Source organism: Sciurus vulgaris, assembly GCF_902686455.1.
Source record: "Sciurus vulgaris genome assembly, chromosome: 1".
Lineage (NCBI taxonomy): Eukaryota > Metazoa > Chordata > Mammalia > Rodentia > Sciuridae > Sciurus > Sciurus vulgaris.
The window spans coordinates 176,382,041-176,402,533 of NC_136461.1; the positions used below are offsets into that span (position 1 = coordinate 176,382,041).

General features: G+C 37.1%; 1 protein-coding gene and 1 long non-coding RNA gene across 2 annotated transcripts in view; one reads left to right on the forward strand and one right to left on the reverse strand.

Moving 5' to 3' along the window:
* Positions 1–535: 535 nt before the first annotated feature.
* LOC306643824 lies at positions 536–14,121 on the forward strand. Its single transcript, XR_013759071.1, has 2 exons — positions 536–2,388; positions 8,788–14,121. It is a non-coding gene; the product is annotated as an uncharacterized lncRNA (long non-coding RNA).
* Positions 14,122–14,841: 720 nt separating this feature from the next.
* Positions 14,842–20,493, reverse strand: part of LOC306643471 (E3 ubiquitin-protein ligase UBR5-like) — a 174,176-nt gene continuing 168,524 nt past the window's right edge. Inside the window, 2 exon segments of the mRNA XM_079109617.1 lie at positions 14,842–15,471; positions 19,098–19,183. Coding sequence (XP_078965743.1) covers positions 15,259–15,471; positions 19,098–19,183 — 299 coding nt within the window. The 3' untranslated portion in view covers positions 14,842–15,258.

A 20,493-nucleotide genomic window follows, 5' to 3' on the forward strand; every position in this document is an offset into this window, starting at 1 on the left:
CATAGAGAAGCCCAGGTGGAGGCATCTGAGGCACTTAGCCAACCTCAGCATCAACTTCCTGTTGTGCAAACGAATAAACCTTCAGAGGATTCCAACTCTTAGCCATCACATTTTCCAGTTGAAAGCCCAGACATCATGGAGTAGAAAAAGGTCATCCTGTTATTTTTCCAGATTCCTAACCCACAGATTTCATAGCATAATAAATAGTTATATGAAGGCACCAAGTTTGGGGATGATTAGTTATGCAGCCATAGTAACTGGGGCCAGCTTCCATTCTACTTATAGACAACTGTATGCTGATGACTCAAGAAGACAGTCTAGCCTGTGGTACAGAAGATATATAATTTCAGGCTTCTGCTGGCTTATTGTGTACCATTCAATGGGTAAATCCTTCTTTTTCAAACTCAATGTCTCAATCCCTTTTAAAAGAAAAAATCTTCATAGCCAATCTTCATAGTCAATCTTCATTGACTTAAACTATATACATTCACATATATGCACACATATATGTATATAAAAATATATACACAAATATGTGCAAACATAATATCAGTTATAAAATCCCTATTTTTAGAATTTTATACAAGTAAAAAATAAAAATAAATGTATAAATTAAATTCAAACAAGACTATAGAACTACCAGGTGTGGTGGCACACACCTATAATCCCAGCAACTCAGGAGGCTAGGACAGGAGGATCACAAGTTCAAGACCAGCCTTAGCAACTTGGGCCCTAAGCACTATTTCCAAAGCAGCTGCACCATTATACATTCACACTAGTAATGCATGGGATCTCAATTTCTCTATCTTCTCTAGCTTCCTGATATTTTATCTTTTTTATTATATCTAGCAGATATGAGGTGATATTTCATTGTAGTTTTGATTTGCATTTCCCTGATGGCTAATGATGTTGAACATCATGTGCTTATTAACCATTTATATATTTTTGGACAAAAAGGTCTAGTTTAGATTATTTTCTGATTTTAAAATTGTAGGTTATTTCTCTTTTTATTTGAATCCTAATAGTGCTTTATACATCTAGATATGTCTTTTATCAGATTATGATTTATTAAATGTTTTCTACCCTTTAAAAAAAAAACTTAGGCCCTAAGCAACTTAGTGAGACCCTGTCTCAAAATAAAAAATGAAAAGGGGCTGAGGATGTAGTTCAGTGGCAAAGCACCCTGGGTTCAGTATCCAATACCAAAAAAAAAAAAAAAAAAAAAAAAAAGTCTATAGAAATGGTGAAATTCAAATTTGTAACCTTAAGGAATGGATGATGTTGCTTTGGTGAAATTATATTGGATCAGTGTGAATTTTATAGCCATTGCCATTAACTGTTTTTTTACAACTCCCCCTATATTGTTTTTTATGAGGAAAAAGTGCTTCATCTACATATTAAATTTACCTCTCTAATCTTTAGTCACTAAAAAGTTATTGATATCAGTGACATCATAAATGGTCACTCAGATAATCCACAAATCAAAATAAAATCCTCTGAGAAAATTGGCAGTTCCTGAACCCTAGCTTGAAAAATCACCAAATAGAAGGATTTATATTTAATTAGCCATTCATTTATCATTCAGGAAGACCTCCAGTATGGAGGAGGTTTACAAATTTGGAGGCACAGAAATTAGATAAGAACCAACTGGAACAGGCCAGGTGCAGGAGAATCCAAGCTTGTAATAAGACAAGGGAATGCAAGAGAGAGTGAGTTAATGCATGTGAGTCAGCCATACTCCAGATGTCATGATCAGCAGTTAAATGTAGTGTGTATGGCTGAAGAGAGTTTATAGGTTTGCTTACAAGTTTCTAATGAGGAGACCAGACAGTTACCAATGCCTTTCACCACTGAAGTCTTGATAGGAAGATGATGAATTCCATTTCAGAGAAAATGTTGAGATCATAATGCTCATGGCATCCAGTTGGGAGTATTCAGTTATTTAGAGCAGAAATAACTGGTTCATAGACATGACCAACTTTGACAACCACAAAACCATACTTAGCCATACTTCACATTCATAATAAAGCAGTTGTCTCAAAAGAACCAGCAGACAATGTAGGGTTTTGTTTGTTTGTCCATTTGTTCACTTTTGAGTTTCCAGTGTGGTACAAAGAACATCCTGCATCCTCTTACCTATTTTAGAGTAAGTTGCTGACTTGACTAGGCCAAATGTAATAGAAATAAAGTGAGACCCCTTTCTTATGCTCATTATATTAGGTATGAGAGCACTGGAAAGATACTAATTTGGGGTAAAAGAGTAGGACAGTAAGACTTAACATTTCAGAGATGCATAGCTCTGGATAAGATAAAATCAAGAGTGAGGAACATTAAAACAGTATGTTGAAGTCGAAGTTGGTCACTCGAATTCATCCATTCAAAAAAAATGTTAGATCCAAGATGGTGGACTAGAGGGTGACTGCATCTCCAGTCGCTCCAGAACCCAGGATTCAAGAAGGGGAGGCATTGAGAGACTCGGACCAAAATAGAGCCTCAGGGTGAGTCTCCCCGACCCGGTGAAGCACTGCCCGGGTGGCAGGCCTGGATTCAGGTGAGTTATTAGAGAAGGGTAGGGCAGCTAGAGTCCTCCCCAGGCAGCCCTACGCACTCCAGTGGTGGGCTCCTCCCACAGGGCCAGATTCTCCAGCATCTTGGAGCAGGCCCCTCAGTGAGAGCCTTTCTGCACAGAACCAAGCTTCAAGTCCCTGAACCAGGGCGGCAAGTTCCTGCCCACAGGTGGCTTCAGGGACCAGGACAGGGCAGCCAGGGACTTCCCCAAGCATCCCACAGCCCAGCCCCCTCCGGCGGGAAGCGCCTTTCTAGGCTAGCTTCTTGGAGCAGACCGCCCAGTGAGAGCATTTTTACACAGAGCCAGCCACAAGTCCCCAAGCCAGCGGTGACCTCCGGCCCTCAAGCAGCCTCTGGGACCAGGGCAAGGCAGCCAGAGACCTCTCCAGGCGGACCTGCCCCCGCACCCCCCTGGCCACAGGTTTTTTCCATGGGGCGATCCAAGATGGCGGACTAGAGGGTGACTGCATCTCCACTCGCTCCAGATCCCAGGATTCAAGAAGGGGAGGCATTGAGAGACTCGGACTAAAATAGAGCCACGGGGTGAGTCTCCCCCACCCGGTGAAGCACTGCCCGGGCGGCAGGCCTGGATTCGGGTGGCTTATTAGAGTAGGGTAGGGCAGCTAGAGTCTTCCCCAAGCGGCCCTGAGCACTCCAGCGGTGGGCTCCTCCCACAGGGCCAGATTCTCCAGCATCTCAGAGCAGGCCCCCCAGTGAGAGCCTTTCTGCACAGAACCAAGCTTCAAGTCTCTGAACCAGGACGGCGAGTTCCTGCCCACAGGTTGCTTCAAGGACCAGGATGGGGCAGCCAGGGACTTCCCCAAGCAGCCCACAGCCCAGCCCCCTCCGGCGGGAAGCGCCTTTCCAGGCTAGCTTCTGGGAGCAGACCCCACAGTGAGAGCCTTTCCAGACAGAGCCAGCTCCAAGTCCTGGAACCAGTGGCAGGCTAGGGGCAGCTTTCCTTGGAAGCACTGCATTATCAAGTTACTCCAAGACTTCAGGCTACTGAAGGCAGGAAGGTGATATACTGGAAATCTACAGGGACAATATAAGCCAATAGAAGAATTCTGCAATATCACAAAGTCCCACTGACACCTGACCAATATGAGAAAACAAGGGAAGAAAATATCCCAAACAAACCTAGATACTATATCAATAAAACCCAATGACAGCACAGCAGAAGAAATATCAGAAAGGGAGTTCAGAATGTACATAATTAAAACAGGGAAGCAAACAAGGAGATGAAAGAGCAAATGCAGGCATTGAAGGAGGAGATGAAAGAGCATATAATCGCACCAATCAACAGTTAAAGGAGCAAATACGGGAAGCAAGAGATCATTTCAATAAAGAGTTAGAGATACTGAAAAAAAAACAAACAGAAATCCTTGAAATGAAGGAAACAATAAACCAAGTTAAAAACTCCATAGAAAGCATAACCAATAGGATAGAACACCTGGAAGACAGAACCTCAGATATTGAAGACAAAATATTTAATCTTGAAAACAAAGTTGACCAAACAGAAAAGATGGTAAGAAATCATGAACAGAATCTACAAGAATTATGGGATATCATGAAAAGGCCAAATTTAAGAATTATTGGGATTAAGGAAGGCTTAGAGAAACAAACCAAAGGAATGAACAATCTATTCAATGAAATAATATCAGAAAATTTTCCAAATCTGAAGAATGAAATGGAAAACCAGGTACAAGAGGCTTATAGGACTCCAAATATACAAAATTACAACAGACCCACACCAAGGCACATTATTATGAAAATACCGAATATACAAAATAAAGACAGAATTTTAAAGGCCGCAAGAGAAAAGAATCAAATTACATTCAGGGGGAAACCAATAAGAATATCAGCAGATTTTTCAATCCAGACCCTAAAAGCTAGAAGGGCCTGGAACAACATTTACCAAGCCCTGAAAGAAAACGGATGCCAACCAAGAATCTTATACCCAGCAAAACTTACTTTCAGATTTGATGATGAAATAAGTTCCTTCCATGATAAACAAAAGCTAAAGGAATTTACAAAAAGAAAGTCGGCATTGCAGAACATTCTCAGCAAAATATTCCATGAGGAAGAGATGAAAAACAATGATGCAAATCAGCAACGGGAGGAACTAGCCTAAAGGAATAGCCAAATAAAGGAGAAACCAAATCATGTCAAAAAACAAAAATGAGTCAAATGACTGGGAATACAAATCATATCACAATAATAACCCTGAATGTTAATGGCCTGAACTCGTCAATCAAAAGACATAGACTGGTAGAATGGACTAAAAAGAAAAATCCAACAATTTGCTGCCTGCAAGAGACTCATCTCATAGAAAGAGATACCCATAGACTAAAGGTGAAAGGATGGGAAAAAACATACCATGCACACGGACACAGCAAAAAAGCTGGAGTATCCATCCTCATTTCATATAATGTGGACTTCAAGCCAAAACTAGTCAGAAGGGATAAAGAAGGACATTACATACTGCTTAAGGGAAGCATAAATCAGCAAGACATAACAATCATAAATATCTACGTCCCGAACATTGGCTCATCCATGTACGTCAAACAAATCCTTCTCAATTCCAGAAATCAAATAGACCACAACACAATAATACTAGGCGATTTTAACACACTTTTCTCACCGCTGGATAGATCGTCCAAACAAAAATTGAATAAAGAAATCATAGATCTCAATAACACAATCAACAATTTAGACTTAACCAACTTATAGAATATACCATCCAACAAAGAACGAATACACTTTCTTCTCAGCAGCACATGGATCCTTCTCTAAAATAGACCATGTCTTATGCCACAAAGCTACTGTTAGCAAATACAAGAAGATAGAAATACTACCTTGTACTCTATAAGACCATAATGGATTGAAATTAGAAATAAATGACAGAATAAAAAACAGAAACTTCTCCAATACCTGGAGATTAAATAATACACTATTATATGATGAATGGATAATGGAAGACATCAGGAGGGAAATAAAAAAACTTTTTAGAAGTAAACGAGAACAAAGACACATCATATCAAAATCTCTGGGACACTATGAAAGCAGTACTTAGAGGAAGATTTATTTCATGGGGCGCATTCAACAAAAGAAGTAAAAATCAACAAATAAATGACTTAACACTACAGCTCAAAGCCCTAGAAAAAGAAGAGCACACCAACACCAAAAGTAGTAGAAGATAGGAAATAGTTAAAATCAGAGCCAAAATCAACGAAATTGAAACAAAAGAAACAGTTGGAAAAATTAACAAAATAAATAGTTCGTTCTTTGAAAAAATAAACAAAATTGATAAACCCTTAGCCACACTAACAAAGAGAAAGAGGGAGAAAACTCAAATTACTAAAATTCAGAATGAACAAGGAAATATCACAACAGACACGAGTGAAATAAAAAACATAGTTAGAAGCTATTTTCAAAATCTATACTCCAACAAAACAGAAAACCTTGAAGACATCAACAAGTTCCTAGAGACATATGAATTACCTAAACTGAACGAGGAGGACATACACAACTTAAATAAATCAATTTCAAGCAATGAAATAGAAGAGGTCATCAAAAGCCTACCAACAAAGAAAAGTCCGGGACCAGATGGGTTCTCAGCCGAGTTCTACAGAACTTTTAAAGAAGAGCTCATTCCAATACTACTCAAAGTATTCCATAAAATAGAAGAGGAGGGAATCCTCCCAAACTCATTCTATGAAGCCAATATCACCCTGATACCTAAACCAGACAGAGACACATCAAGGAAAGAAAATTTCAGACCAATATCCTTAATGAACATCAACGCAAAAATTCTCAACAAAATTTTAGCAAATTGCATACAAAAATATATTAAAAAGATAGTGCACCACAATCAAGTGGGTTTTATCCCAGGGATGCAAGGTTGGTTCAACATCCGGAAATCAATAAATGTCATTCACCATATCAACAGACTAAAAGTTAAGAATCACATGATTATTTCAAATAGATGCAGAAAAAGCATTTGATAAAATACAGCATCGCTTCATGCTCAAAACAGTAGAGAAAATTGGGGTAGTGGGATCATTCCTTAACATTGTAAAGGCCATCTACGCTAAGCCCATGGCCAATATCATTCTAAATGGTGAAAAACTGAAAGCATTCCCCCTAAAAACTGGAACAAGACAGGGATGCCCTCTTTCACCACTTCTATTCAATATCGTTCTTGAGACTCTAGCCAGAGCAATTAGACAAACCAAAGAAATTAAAGGGATACGAACTGGAAAAGAGGAACTCATACTATCCCTGTTTGCTGATGATATGATTATATATTTAGAGGAACCTGGAAATTCCACCAGAAAACTCTTAGAACTCATAAGTGAATTCAGTAAAGTAGCAGGTTACATGATCAATGCTCATAAATCCAATGCATTTTTATACATAAGTGATGAATCTCTAGAAAGAGAAATTAGGAAAACTACCCCATTCACCATAGCATTGAAAAAAATAAAATAGTTGGGAATCAATCTCACAAAAGAGGTGAAAGACCTCTACAATGAGAACTACAGAACACTAAAGAAAGAAATTAAAGAAAACCTTAGAAGATGGAAAGATCTCCCATGTTCTTGGATAGGCAGAATTAATATTGTCAAAATGGCCATACTACCAAAAGTGCTATTCAGATTCAATGCAATTCCAATTAAAATCCCAATGTCATACCTTACAGAAATAGAGCAAGCAATTATGAAATTCATCTGGAAGAATAAGAAACCCAGAATAGCTAAAGCAATTCTCAGTAGAAAGAGCGAAGCAGGCGGTATCACAATACCAGATCTTCAACTCTGTTACAAAGCAATAGTAACAAAAACGGCATGGAATTGGTACCAAAATAGACAGGTAGATCAATAGTACAGAATAGAGGACATGGACACAAACCCAAATAAATACAATTTTCTCATACTAGACAAAGGTGCCAAAAATATGAAATGGAGAAAAGATAGCCTCTTCAACAAATGGTGCTGGGAAAACTGGAAATCCATATGCAACAGAATGAAACTAAATCCCTATCTCTCACCCTGCACAAAACTCAACTCAAAATGGATCAAGGACCTCGGAATCAGACCACAGACCTTGCATCTTATAGAAGAAAAAGTAGGTCTAACCCTTCAACTTGTTGGCTTAGGATCAGACTTCCTTAACAGGACTCCAATAGCACAAGAAATAAAAGCTAGAATCAACCACTGGGATAGATTCAAACTAAAAAACTTTCTCTCAGCAAAGGAAACTATCAGTAATGTGAAGAGAGAGCCTACAGAGTGGGAGAATATCTTTGCCACTCATACTTCAGATAGAGCACTAATTTCCAGAATATGTAAAGAACTCAAAAAACTCTACACCAAGAATAGAAATAATCCAATCAACAAATGGGCTAAGAAAATGAACAGACACTTCACCGAAGAAGATGTTCAAGCAATCAACAGATATATGGAAAAATGTTCAACATCTCTAGTAATAAGAGAAATGCAAATCAAAACTATCTTAAGATTCCATCTCACCCCAATTAGAATGGCGATTATCAAGAGCACAAGCAACAATAGGTGTTGGCGAGGATGTGGGGTAAAAGGTAGACTCATACATTGCTGGTGGGGTTGCAAATTAGCGCAGCCACTCTGGAAAGCAGTATGGAGATTCCTCAGAAAGCTTGGAATGGAACCACCATTTGACCCAGCTATCCCACTCCTTGGCCTATACCCAAAGGACTTAAAATCAGCATACTACAGAGATACAGCCACATCAATGTTCATAGGTGCTCAATTCACTATAGCCAGATTGTGGAACCAACCTAGATGCCCTTCAGTTGATGAATGGATAAAGAAACTGTGGCATATGTATAGAATGCAATATTACCCCACCATGAAGAATGATAAAATTATGGCATTTGCAGGCAAATGGATGAAATTGGAGGATATCATGTTAAGTGAGATAAGCCAATCTCAAAAAACTAAAGGACGAATGATCTCGCTGACAAACTGATGAGGACATATAAGGGGGGTAGGAGGGGTTAGCGTTAGGGTTAGGGTTAGGTTTAGGGTTAGGGATAAGGAGGGTGGTAAGAATGGAGGAAGGAAGGACTGTATAGAGGGAAAAGAGGGGTAGGAGGTTTGGGGGGAAGGGAAAAAAATAACAAATAAGATTGCCCTATGTAAATTATGATTTTTAATAAAAATAAATTTTAAAAAGTTAATATTATAGTGGGCACTAGCCAGAAAAAAGTAAATGAGGAAGTTCTTACTCATGAGGAACTGTAGTCTGCCTCACCACAGGCCCCAAATGATGGACCAAGTGACCATGGAATAAAACCTCCAATACCTTGAGGCACAGTAAACCTTTCCTCCTTGTAAGTTAATTATCTAAAGTATTCTGTCACAGTGATAGAAAGCTAACACAAAAAATTAGTACTGACAAACGAGGTTACTGCTATAATTGTATCTGACACTGTGATTCAGAAGCTTTTGGAATTGGTTTGTCAGAGAAATTTGGAGTTTTTGAGAAGCAGGCTAGGGAAAGCCTGGAATGTTAGCAAAGCTTGATGGGTGATTCTGGTAGGGGCTGAAAAGAAGAGAATGGTGACAGAAATGAAGAGAGTAAAGTTTATGCTCATCAGCTTCAAATGGAAATGAGTATATTGGACTAGAAGTTACATTCTTTACACTGTGATAAAGAACTAGAATGCACTTTGTTTATACCCAGATACTTTGTGGGAGACTGAATCTTAAAGATGATGGTGGACTTGTTTATCTGGAGAGGAAATTTCATGGCAGCATAGCAATCAGACAGTGGGTATTGCTGGCTGCTTTTAGCCAGATTTATAGTGAGAATTGGGAGCAAAAAAAGGAAGTGGAAAGATTTGAAAAATTTGCAGTTTGGCCAAAGAAGCCTGTTTAAAGTTGTCCTGGGAGGTATGGGTTGCCGAAGAGATTAAAACCATTAAAAAGTCAAGTACTTTGCACTGAAACAATAGAAAGGATGCCTTAAGGGCATCTCAGAAATTGGCAAGATCTCACCTACCAGGCTCAATGATGTAGAAATGTAAATTCATTTAAAAAACTTTCCTTTGAGAATTCCCTGGAATATTCTGCTTGCAGAGGGACAGCAAGGAAATTGTTTCACTAGGATCCATTCCCTCATGTTCAGCCATCCAGGCAATCAGAGGCTGCTACAGCTGTGCTCCAAGCAGGCCAGCTACTTCTTGAGCTGATGGGCATCCACATGATGCTGCATTTGTAGGCATGCAATATGCAAGAGTTGGGAGGATTTCACTGGAATTTCGAAGGAAAGCGTGGGAGGTGAGGCAATGTTTGGCAGGACTGTAGACCCTGCCAGCATCCTAAGTGTGATTGGGAAACTATGAGAGTGAAGTTGAAGATGCAGTGGAGACCTCTGGATGTTAGAAATGCCGCAATTATGGAATGTCTAACTGAGGTAAGCCTCAAGCAATGAGCAGAATCAGCCCAAGAAAGTAGTCACATGGCCTGCAGCCACAAAGATGGTAGGGCCAGGACAGCCCAAGCCCTTGGGGGGCCCATATCCTGCCATCAGATGGCCAGGTGCCAGACATGGAGCTGTAGCTGGATTTGGTTCTTGCTTTGACCTGGTTTCTCCTTGCTATTTTTCTGCACCTCCTTTTTGGAATGGAAATGGTTAGCCTGCCCCACCATTTTTTGTTGGAAGTATGTAACTTTTTACAAGTGCTTATAGCTGAGCTTGCCTGGAGTCTGAGAGCGACTTTGGACTTGGGCTTTTGAGCAATGCTGGAATAGTTAAAACATTGGGAACTCTTGGAGATGGACAAAATTCATTTTGCACTGTGAGATGGACATGTGTCTTTCAGGCCCAGGGGTGAAATGATATGCTTTAGATCTTATGTGTGCCCCAAAGGTCATGTGTTGAAGCCCTGGTTGCCAGCCTGTGATGCTATGGAAGGTGGTGAAAGTTTTAGGAGATAGGGCCTGACAGAAGTTAGATCATTTAGGGTAATGCCCTTAAAGGGGATATTGGGACCCTAGCACCTTACCTCTTTGCTTCCCAGTCACCATGAGCTTTGCTACAACACATTCCCTTATAGTGGACATGGAGAGAAGTAGATGAATTCAAGAAATTAGGATTTAATAATCACAGGGCTTTGATTTGAATATGGAGGAGGTAAAGAAGAAATTGAACAGGATTTTAGGTTTCTGATTTGGGACTAGACAAATCAATTTAGAAATGATTTCCAAACCAGGCTTGTCATCCTTGTGTAGCAGATGCATCACTATGACTGCTTTATTTCCTCATTCTTCCCCATACCCCAGTCCATTTCCATGGTAAAGAGGATTACTGTCAGTTTTTCCGTGGGAAGAATTTTATTTTTGGTGGTGCTGGGATTTAATCCAGGGCCTCCTGCACAATGGGCATGTTCTTTTACCACAGTGCCACATTTTCAGCCCCTGTGGGCAGAACTTTAAAGGAAGGAAACATGAAACAAAATTAGGTGGTTCTTCTTTACCAGTATTGAATGAATGTGGTAAAAGTGGTCATCACATAAGCTTTCCATTTCTATAGGCTATAACAGTACCTATGAATCCATTAAACAAACTAAAAATTTTAAAGTATTGTTGGCTACCTAACAGGACACACAATTGTTTACAAAGATACTAAGGACTAATTCGTAATACTCAGAACACATCTAACTTTATAACCATGTCATAAACTAGTCAGACTAAGTGTACTTAAATTTAACAGCCAAACCTCATGCCCCCACTGAAAGCATTCCAGTACACTGTATTACCTGATAACATTTTTCCTGAAGATGCACTACTTGCATCAAAGTAACATGAAAACTATTGATGTAAAAGTTCAGCAACTAAAAGCAAAAACACATCCCAAAAAAGAATTAGGAAATTGAGTTGTTTTTATCATGAAAGACAACTGCTTTTTTTTTTTTTTTTACAGCACACAGCTCTTTATACTTTACAAGGTAACTTAGGAACAAAAGTCAGTTTTTCATTATGTGCTTTTCATTTTAAGACATTTGGAATTGAAAGTATGTACCACTGTTGACTTTAGAAAACCCCCATATTTCCAATAACACCCTTAGGGGAAAGCTACTGAAGGCAGAAAAAATGTTTAGAAATCTATAGCAAAAACACATGAATCACTGCCTTTTCAAAATAATGCAGCCAGACTATCATTAGAGTATTTCATTATTTTGTGATGAACTTGTAGCTAATAATCATACCTTCCACAAAATAGTACAGCCTAAATGTTTAGGAACACAAACCAGAATGCCTAAAGATGTAACTTGAAACTTTTAGCACTCACTAGCTGTGTAACCTTGAGCAAGTTGTTCAACATGTTTCTCAGTTTCTCGTCAGAAGAAATAAGATTAAACGAAATAAAAGATGTAAAGCCCTTGACAAAGTACCTGCACATAAATATTCAGTATTAGTAACAAAGAGAATGTCATGTTGCACAGCCAGCAATAATTTTTGAATTATAAGCCAGATATCAGAAGAAATTTGACTTATATTTAATGGAAGGTATATTGACATGAATAAACAAGTCACATTTTAAATATATTTTTGCATTAATCAAATGGTATTTAAAGAATTAATCTCTATGTCCATGTCTACTTAAGTTGATGTAAAAGTAAACACTGAAAATACTTTTAAACATCACCCAGCAATCTAGTGAAGGCACTTTCAACCAGCCCTTACATTGAAAAAAATCTAATCCAGGAATTGATCATCAACAGATGCACATTTCTATAGGTTTTAAGTAGGAAAAGTTTGGCTTTTAAAGAACTCCCCCAAAAGATGGATTTATATTCATAAAAAGAAAAAAAAAAAAAACCCTCTGGGTAATGTTTCAGAATGCTCCGTTAAGAATGAAGATTTCTGCCGGGCATGGTAGCACACACCTGTAATCCCAGTAGCTTGGGAGGCTGAGGCAGGAGGATCACGAGTTTGAAACCAGCCTCAGCACCTTAGCAAGGCTCTGAGCAACTCAGTAAGTCTCCATCTCTACATAAAAAACAAAAAGGGCTGGGGATGTGGCTTGGTGGTTAAGTGCACCTGGGTTCAATCCCTGGTACCAGGGTAGTTAAAAAAAAAAAAAAAAAAATGAAGATTTCTGGTTTCCACCAAAGAAAAGTTAACAAGGGCAGTGCTTAAGAATTTGCATTAAATACCTCAAGTGAATCTTTCCCAACTTCCTGTGGTACTGAACCCAGGGCCTTGCTCCTGGTAGGCAAGGGCTCTATGACAGAGCTATAGTTCCAGCCCCCCCACCCCATGCAGGTGAATCTTATGCATAAGAACTCAAGGGAAGAATTTAAACCTAGAAATTGCTAACTACTTTTAAACACAATCATATCTTTTATGGGAGGCATGTTTTGGGGAGGCAAGTACTAAATGGTGAAATCATTCTTTTGAAAAACTCTTTTTAAATCTGCCCAATAAACCCCTTACAGGGCAGTCTTGATAGAAGATTTGGGGTGGATGGGGAGTAAAAGTAGCAAAATTCTGAAAACCCTCAGTAAAGTTCATTCTTGGTCTTCGCTTCCTAAATTTGTCTCAAACTCTATTAGATTTAATCACTAAACAAGACCAAAAGAGAACTTTATTTTACATGACTTTATTTTACATTTAGAACCGTTTTATGCTTTACTTTAAAAAAAGACTCACTCTGCTTTTAATATTTCTAAAAGCATTTTAACCAAAATCTTGATTTAGGAAGACTTAAGACATTGTGCATTATTTTAAATATTTTCATTCTTTCAATAACTATTAAAAATAAGTTCACAATTAGGGTTTCAAATGTCCTAATCATCTCTAGTTTGTTCTCAGTTAATATTTTATCAATCCCATCATGTGCATACAGAGGTTAAGGTAATATATAAATTTCGTTTCTTTCAAACACATTGATGCTAATCAGCTCTTAATCTAATTACTATTTCATTTATTCAGAAATAGCATTTAGACATAAAAACCAATGTCTCACTTTGGCTAATTTACACATATCTAATACAGCGTGTTATTATGTGTTTTAAGTAATACAATGAGGTTCACTACTTTCATTCAGTTTTAAATATTTTTAGTGTCAACAGGATTGAGAATATCATGTGGTTCTGTCTTTTAAAGGAAGTTATATAATAAAAGTATAATGCCTTTGAACACAAAAACTATCCCCAAGGCCATAAGTTCTATATAGGAACAGAAAAAGTAGGAGAGAGTTCAAAAACTTCTCTCATTTTTTTAATATGTAAAATGACTAGTTTAAGTCTCAGTGAAGACATAGTGAAGAAAGCGCTCCTTATTATGCCACTGAAAATAATGTGTTCCTTATTAAGCTTATACTAAAACCACAAGAATTTAGGGATATTGGTCCTAGGCTACATAATTCATGAGTCATCAAAAAAGAACCTGTCACTTATAAGTGAGTAAGTTAACTTTCTATGCCAAGTAACAATCATATTTAATTTCTCCCATTTGTAAAAAGAAAAGGTGGCCTGGCCAGGTGCCATTCAGGATTCTCTGCTAACTGTAAAATGTGGATTGATTTTCTACTCTTTCTTATAGTCCATGTGTATATAAACTTTCAGTTCTTTAACGCAAAAATTTTATGCTCATAACCATATCAGTGTATTGCCCTTAGTTTAAAAATGTACAACTATATAAATAAAAACTATTGTTCCTTCAATGTTACTTGACATTTCTTCTATAATTTATTTAAAAAAGTAAATGTAACAAGATACTTAAAAAAGGCTAGATACAAAAGTAGTTAAGCTGCTCACGAACATTTAAAATTTTCCAAAATGTATTTTCAATAATCATGATCTTATAAAACATTTTACAGTTATCAGAAAGTGCCCAGGCTGAGTTTACATAACTGAAATACCTTAGTACAAATGTCTAGTTAGAACTGAAGTGCAGTAAGTAACCTCCTGACTGACTGCATTGAAATAGGAATACAAAGAAAAAATAGGTGATTGTGATAAAGTACTGTGCATTGGCCCCATCATATGTACAAAAAAAGTGCCCTCACTCAAATGAACAAATTACATGCAAAATATTAGTGATATCATTTAATATCCTAGAGCTCAATGCAGCTGAAATAAACCGCAATAAAAGTGGCTTTTTTTAAAATCGGTAAAAGTGATTTCATCTTGAAGATCTGAATGTCAAGAACTTTTTACAAGTTCCATATACATGATACACAATTGCAGCCAACCACAAATTAAACACCATAAAAAAGTTAAAATGAAAACACAGAACATACTTAATTTTTTATTTTGAAATTCCCTATTCCCTCTATACAAGAACCTTTGCTGAAACACTTTCCACAAAGGCAGCAGTGAATTTTCAGAACATTTTACATTTTTCCCCCTCAGCAAAAAGATAAATCACAGTGTAAATTATGTTGTTCTGCTGTCATCTTTGGCTGGGGTTAGACCCAGAAGTTGTTGACTAGCAAACCATTATGGCCAAATGTTGCTAGTGCTCCTCAGGCCTTTTAAGCTACAAACTCAGCAAGGAATGTCTGCATTTAGTCTCTTTAAGGAACCACCAGGGGGGTATGACAGCATTAACTTCCATAAATTTTTATAGACAAATGGAAAAAATCTACAAAATTAGCTAGTAATATTACACAGCAATACACACTTTTTATACTCTACACAAAACCAAAATTCTTGGTCTTAATGGCGAGTAGTAATTTCTGTTTGAGAATCTGTTTAGAGGAATAGAGTGGGACATAAAGTCGAGAAATGCAAGTATTTGCAGTAGGAAGATGTTGGTCATCTGGTGGTCTTATTGTGATTGAGGGCATAGGCTGAAATCCTTCTTCACTGGCTGGCAATGATGGGCTTGATGTCCAAAAGTACACCTAAACAAGAAGATGATAATTAATTTTGACTTTTATAGGTTAACATTCAAACCTTAATTCTAGCAACCTAAGAGCCCCATTCCCAGGTTAAAAACTAAAGGGGCATTATTTTTAAATGAGCTTTATTTTGTTGTATAAAAAGAAAGGAGTCAATCTTACCTCAATAACCACCCCCCTGCCTGCCCCCGGCCCCAAAACAGAGAGAAGTAGTATGTTCAAGATTAAAAGAGAAAAAAGTATATTTAAAAAAAAAAAAAAGAAGTAGTAGTAGTAGTAATTTCCTGTCTCAGGGCTTCAGTTTTCTCATATATAACATGAAGATATTGAGTAAAATGGTCTCTAAGGGCCTTTTCTGTGGCTAAATTTCAGAAAGGCTCTAATAGTGGAAAAAGGACACAAGGCTTCCAAACAAAGGACATGATCCTAGGTTCAACACTTACACACAGCTTATCTAACACAGTCATTCTGTATTTTACCTACTAGCAAAATAATAATGTTTTCATCAAAATAACATGATACAATTTTAATTATAAGTAAGTACTGGGGAATAGCTACTGTAGATAAAATTTAATGCTATAAGCCATACAATCAGTTTTGTTATGCATTTATTTTGTGCAACACATTGTAAACAAACGACAATAAATGCTAACTTCTATTTTACATGTTTTTACTTAAATATAATAAGGATATGCTTTCCTGAAATATTTCTCTGAATACATACTACTACTCACTAATTCACCCTTCTATATATAACATATGTACTAGTCTTTGGTAAAGCATTTTGATCTCTTAAGGAAAAAATATATTTTTTTAATCTACTGTCGTTACCACACACACCTAAACAGTGCAGTACATCCAATTTGCCAGAGTGACTCAGAAACCTAATTTTTTACTTTCTGAAGCACAGTTTATTTGTATGAGAAACCATCTAGAATTATAGAAGGGGACAGTAAAACAAAGACCTCGCCTAAGCACTAGGGGCCTACAAAATCTTCAAACAACTATAAAAGAGCTAAATAAAGCCTCTATATAAAGCTGGTCCAATCCACTTATTTTACAGATTAATGTAGTGGTTCTCCACGAGTAAATGTGGTCAACCAAGGTGAATGACTATATCACTGGACTTTCAGGAAATAAGAACAGAAATATTGGCAGACTTCTCAGAACTACACTGTAAGAGAAAATAAACTACATAATTCTTCCCCAATAACCATGGCATTGCAGGACTAACTACAGCTCATGGAAGACCTGTTTGGGAAAATCCTATTAAATCTTAGGTGATTCAAGCTCTTCCCCTTAGACATACCAGGATAAAAACGTATGTATGTGAAGGATAGTTTCCAAAAACAGGGTAAAGGGAGTAGAGTATATGTTGCTTAAAATCTAGAATTATTTTTTGCTAAGCATTTAAAAAGTGAAGCCCACAAATTAAAGCTGTTGATAAGAAACTTTAAGGCCCTTAGTGAAGGAGATTTTCTTTTATTCTAAGAATGAGTAGTGCAATTTTCTTGCATTAAGAGGCAAAAACTAAAATAAGATTTAAGTTGGCTAACTGGACTGAGCATGTACTGGCTTAAAACTATTAGAAATTTAAACTGTGGAATAGGTTAAAATAAGATATAAGTCAGAATTCATAACAGATGGTCAATCACTTTTGGTTTTGGTATGTCTTAAAGAATTAATACAAGTTTTATGTTAGAGAAACAAGGTACCCTGAATTTAAAGACTGACTACAAATGGTAGAGTCCAAACAAGCTATTCAGGTGATCTTGAAACCACAGAAACAGAGATTAAGACACTGGTTTAGAGTTTAGGAGCCACAAGACTGAAAAAGTTAAATATTGACCAATAAACTTGAACCTAGCTGAAGAACAACCTAAGTCAAATTACCAGGAAGGCTAAGGCAACAACAAAACCAGGTAGCAGCTGGGATCACTGAACAACCTGTCTCGAGGTAGAAAACTACTGCAGTGCTCCTGAAGCCATATAAAGATGCAGGAGAGCTAAAAGCAGCTCCTGACTAAACTGAAGGTAATTAGGAATATTAGGTTTTTGTGCTTTCCCGTACAAGTAATTATTCTGCCTCTTTCAAATAAAGTGACAGATACACTTACAAATGATCATTTTTAAACATTGAGTGGTTTGGTTTAGATAGTTGAGTTAAGGCTGATTAGACAGGGCAAATGTCCCACAGAACCCTGAGGAATGAATAGTAAGGATCTCTGGGGTTTTCTAGGTCAGGAATGCCTTAACTTCTACAAGAAAGTCTGGAACAGATTATCATCAAGATTAATGATAATGAGCAATCCGATCTGGTTATGAGTATGTTCAAGGCTAGATATAGATTGTAGACTTTCCACTAAAAGTGTTTGTTGTCTAATTTATAATTCTAAGTTACTTGGGGCTTTGTGCTAAAAGTAGGACTGAAATAATAGACTTAGCTGGGCATGGTAGAACACATATGCCACGTACTTGGAAGCCTGAAGCAGGAGCATCTCAAGTTCCAAGGCCAGCCTGGGCAACAAGACCCCACCTCAAAAAGAACTGGGGCTATAGCTCAGTGAAAGTACCTAAGTTTAATCCATAGTACCACAAAAATAAGTAAATAAATATATAAAGAAGAGGAGGAAAAAGATTAAGGATGTACACACACAAGAATAGCATATAAAAGCACTACATAATGGTTCCCCCTTGTCTGTGGTTTTTCTTCTCATGACTGCAGTTACCTGTGGCCAACTGTGGTTCAAAAATATTAAATGAAAAATTTAAGGAAAAGGCAATTCAAAAACTCTAAATTAGATGCCACTATCCCAGTTAGGAAGTCAGTCATCCCTTTGTCCAACATTACCCATACTGTATACACTACTCCCTGAGTAACTTAGTAGCTATCTCGGTTACCAGACTGATTGCCACAATGCTTATGTTCAAATAACTCTTATTTAATGGCCTCAGAGTGGAAGAATAGTGGTGCTAGCAATTCATACATGCCAAAGAGAAGCTATAAAATGCTTCCTTTAAGCAAACAGGCAAAATTACTCTTAAGAAAATCAAATGTTGCTGAGGTGACTAAGGTGAAATTCATGCTTGTTTTGTTGATGATTCCTCAAACTATAAATATTACAGCACAGTGTGTGATTAATTATTTAGTTAAGATGGAAAAGGCATTGAATTGTGAGGTTTGGTACTATCCTTCATTTCAGCCATATATTGAGGGTTTTGGAACACATTCCTCATAGTTAAGGGTGGTTATTGTAAATGGGAGGTGTCGGGGGGTGACCTTATCGCAATAAGCTGTATTATCTTTTGTGACAAGGACAGCAAGATTAACAGATAACATGCCTTTGGAAGTTTAGAAGAAAAATAAAAACTGCCTTTTATTTATGACCACCTATAATGTCTCCACCCTACCCAAAATTAAAATGACCCGCCATTTCAAACAGTATTTTAAAATTTGGGGAAAGATGTATAGCTCCACAGTAGAAAGTACAAACTTAACATGTCTGAGGCCCTGGGTTCAATCCCCAGAACCCATCCCACCTGCCCCCCATAAAAGAAAACAAACAAAAAAGCAGTAACAACAAACCACTACATTTCCTTCTACAAATTTTGTGAAGCTTTTAACTTACGAGGTCTTGTCGTTCTGTCATGCTCATTTTCTCTACTATTGACCAGAACCAACGTTTGAACTGCAATAGCTTCTCAGCATTTTCTCCTACAAATGTAGAATATAAATTCAATACACTATATCAGTACTATAAATTTTATAATAAAAATAGATACAAAATTAAAATGCTATTTAACATTTAAGATGTCTAATTCCTAATACAAATTAGGACCATATGCATAATGTAAAAAGCTCTGTAGTTGATTAGCCAATCCAGGCTCAAGAAGACCAAAACGAGAAAAATGAACCACCATCCTCAAAAGTGATCATCCCATGACTTTAAAACCCATCTGTAAATCATGATTCTTCTCATGTCCCTTAAACCAATGCTTCTCAAATGAAAGGGATTATAAATGACATAGGATCTTCTAAAAAAAAAAAAAGCAGATTCTCATTCACTGAGTTGGGGCATGGGGTGGAGGGGACACAGAGATTCTACATTTCTAAAAAGCTTCCAATGATGCCCATGGTGCTGATCTGAGCCTTGGGCAGTTTCTTTAGAAATTTTATTTCTCTCCTAATTTTTGGTTTATACATGAGATGAATTCTTAATGTATTGAAAACTACACTGAAAAGTACCAAAACAATTATTAAACAACCTATGTATTGCCAGGCATGAAGGACAAAAATGTATTCAAATTTAAACTTTTTATCATTCGGCTAAAGCTGTTTGCAAAACAGAAAAATAAAAGGGAAAAAATTGGTAATTTTATGTGTGTAATAATCTTGGTACTATAGGTATCAGTCTTTCATAGGAAACTTCTTGGAGCTTCAGTCTTTTATTGTATAGTTGCAGTCAAAAACTCAACTATGTAACAACAAGTCCCACTATCAGGTATAAGTATAATGCACCAATAAAAAATATGGGGGAAAAAAATCTCACATTTAAAAACAACACAACTCAGGATTAGTCTCAAAATTCAGAAAATGAATTGCAGAACAAATCAAACTCTGGAGATAAAGTTTACTCTAGAAAAATTATCACTACACTTCTCTTTATTCTAGATTCTCCATGTGTTTGTGTGCGGTCATGTCTTTGTGAGTGTGACTTGGGTCCAGCTCTACCAAGCAAATATCATGCAAATTTTTTTGAGCTGAAGACATATGAATCAGGAAGGGCCAATAGAAAGATCACATGGATCAGTATACACAAAATCCTCTGCTGACCACAAAGAATTTTTACTTGCATTCTTCTAAACCACATTTTACTTAAAAAACCTGAAACAGTTAATTAACAGAAGAATTCAAAATAACCTAATGATAAGCCACCAAAATGTTATTTAATGTAATCACCATTAAAAATAATGGGTGATATGGGGTATTTCCCAGACCCTGCAAATAGGTCTAAAATCCAGACA